General features: G+C 67.3%; 2 protein-coding genes across 2 annotated transcripts in view; one reads left to right on the top strand and one right to left on the bottom strand.

The window, feature by feature from the left end:
• The window catches only part of NDUFS7 (NADH dehydrogenase (ubiquinone) Fe-S protein 7, 20kDa (NADH-coenzyme Q reductase)), a 37,222-nt gene that overhangs the window by 18,760 nt on the left and 17,175 nt on the right, over window positions 1–1,287 (bottom strand). The window contains exon 9 of the mRNA XM_011964018.1: window positions 501–503. The gene's annotated coding sequence lies outside the window, so the exon portion shown is untranslated. The remainder of the gene's footprint in view (window positions 1–500; window positions 504–1,287) is intronic.
• The window catches only part of GAMT (guanidinoacetate N-methyltransferase), a gene marked incomplete at its 5' end in the record, with an annotated part of 4,999 nt that continues 3,714 nt past the window's right edge, over window positions 3–1,287 (top strand). The window contains one exon of the mRNA XM_011964104.1: window positions 3–21. Within this exon, the coding sequence (XP_011819494.1) occupies window positions 3–21 (19 nt within the window). The remainder of the gene's footprint in view (window positions 22–1,287) is intronic.

Here is a 1,287-nt window from a genome sequence, read left to right as displayed (position 1 = left end):
CCGCCGCCGCCGCCTCCAAAGGTAGCCCCCACCCGGCCTGCACCGTCCCCGGGGCCGCAGGGGAAACTGAGGCTGGGGCTGCCCCGACCCGGGGACCCACCCTCCCGCTGGGGCGCCTCTGTCTCCTGGCCTGGGAAGTGGGGCTGCAGGTGGGGGCACACGGAGGCGTTTACGGGGAGTGCCGCAGGAGTGGGGCCCCGCACACATTAGGCGCCGCCTAAGTACCAGGAACTTCCTCTCCAGGGGGAGTGAGACCCCCCACTCTCCGGATGGGGACCTCAAACGCGAGACCTGGGTGGAACCGGGTCCCCAGCTCCCTGTCTGAGATCGGGACGAAGGGGTCGTGCCGGGGAGAGGCTGCCCTTCTGTCTGCCCGGGCGAGCAGCCCCAACTCCCCTGGCTAAGAATAGCACCCAGAAAGCTGAGCTCGGGGAGACAGCTGTCCCCGGGGTGGCCCTGGCTTGCCTGGCGTCAGAGGCTGAGGGCTGCTGAGAAAGGACTCCCTGGCCCCGCACAGGCCCCATCCCAGGGCCGGGCCCCAGTGTTCGCACCCTGAAAATGGGCACGTCCAGGGTCCAGTGCCAATTAGGACTGGGGGTCATGCGTGGCCCACTGAGGACCAGCCCTTGCCCTCCACATAGTCTCAAGTCCAGGTCGTGCCTGACCACTCTTGCAAATCCAACTTTCAGATGGAGGGAGGGGGAGAGAAAAGTAACCAACCTGAGAGATAAGGGACCGGGTACAAACAGCGTGGGCTGGGCTCAAAGTCCAAGGCTCTTGCCTCCCCACAGGCCTGGCCCCAAAAGCGGCCATCTTCGGCCTCCCTGGCTGGTCATCCTCTCTCTGGCCGCTGGCCAGGGCCCATGCTGTTCCCGCTCAGGACTACTGTGTTCCGCCTACCTCTGTCCATGCTGGCTCAGGGTGCCCTCCCGTCCTGTGGCAAATGTGACTCACAGCCCAGTCCAGCCCTGCGTCCCCTCCTCCAAGCAGACCCCCAGCTCAGCCCTGCGCTCCTTCCTTCAGGCAGCCTCCCCAGCCCAGCCTGGCCCTACCCTAGGCCCCCTACTCCAGGAAACCTCCTCAGCCCTGCCCTAAACCCCCTCCTCCAGACAGACTCCCGCAGCCTAGCCCTGCGCCCCTTCCTCCAGGCAGCCTCCCCAGCCCAGCCCAGTCCTGCGCCCCTTCCTCCAGGCAGATCCCCAGCCCAGCCCTGTGCCCCCTCCTCCAGGCAGACCCCCAGCCCAGCCCTGTGCCCCCTCCTCCAGGCAGTCTCCCCAGCCCTGCCCT

Source organism: Colobus angolensis, unplaced genomic scaffold (genome assembly GCF_000951035.1).
Source record: "Colobus angolensis palliatus isolate OR3802 unplaced genomic scaffold, Cang.pa_1.0 Scaffold64, whole genome shotgun sequence".
Taxonomy (NCBI): Eukaryota; Metazoa; Chordata; class Mammalia; order Primates; family Cercopithecidae; genus Colobus; species Colobus angolensis.
The sequence above is the reverse complement of the archived record's forward strand: the minus strand, read 5'-3'. Positions and strand labels throughout refer to the sequence as shown.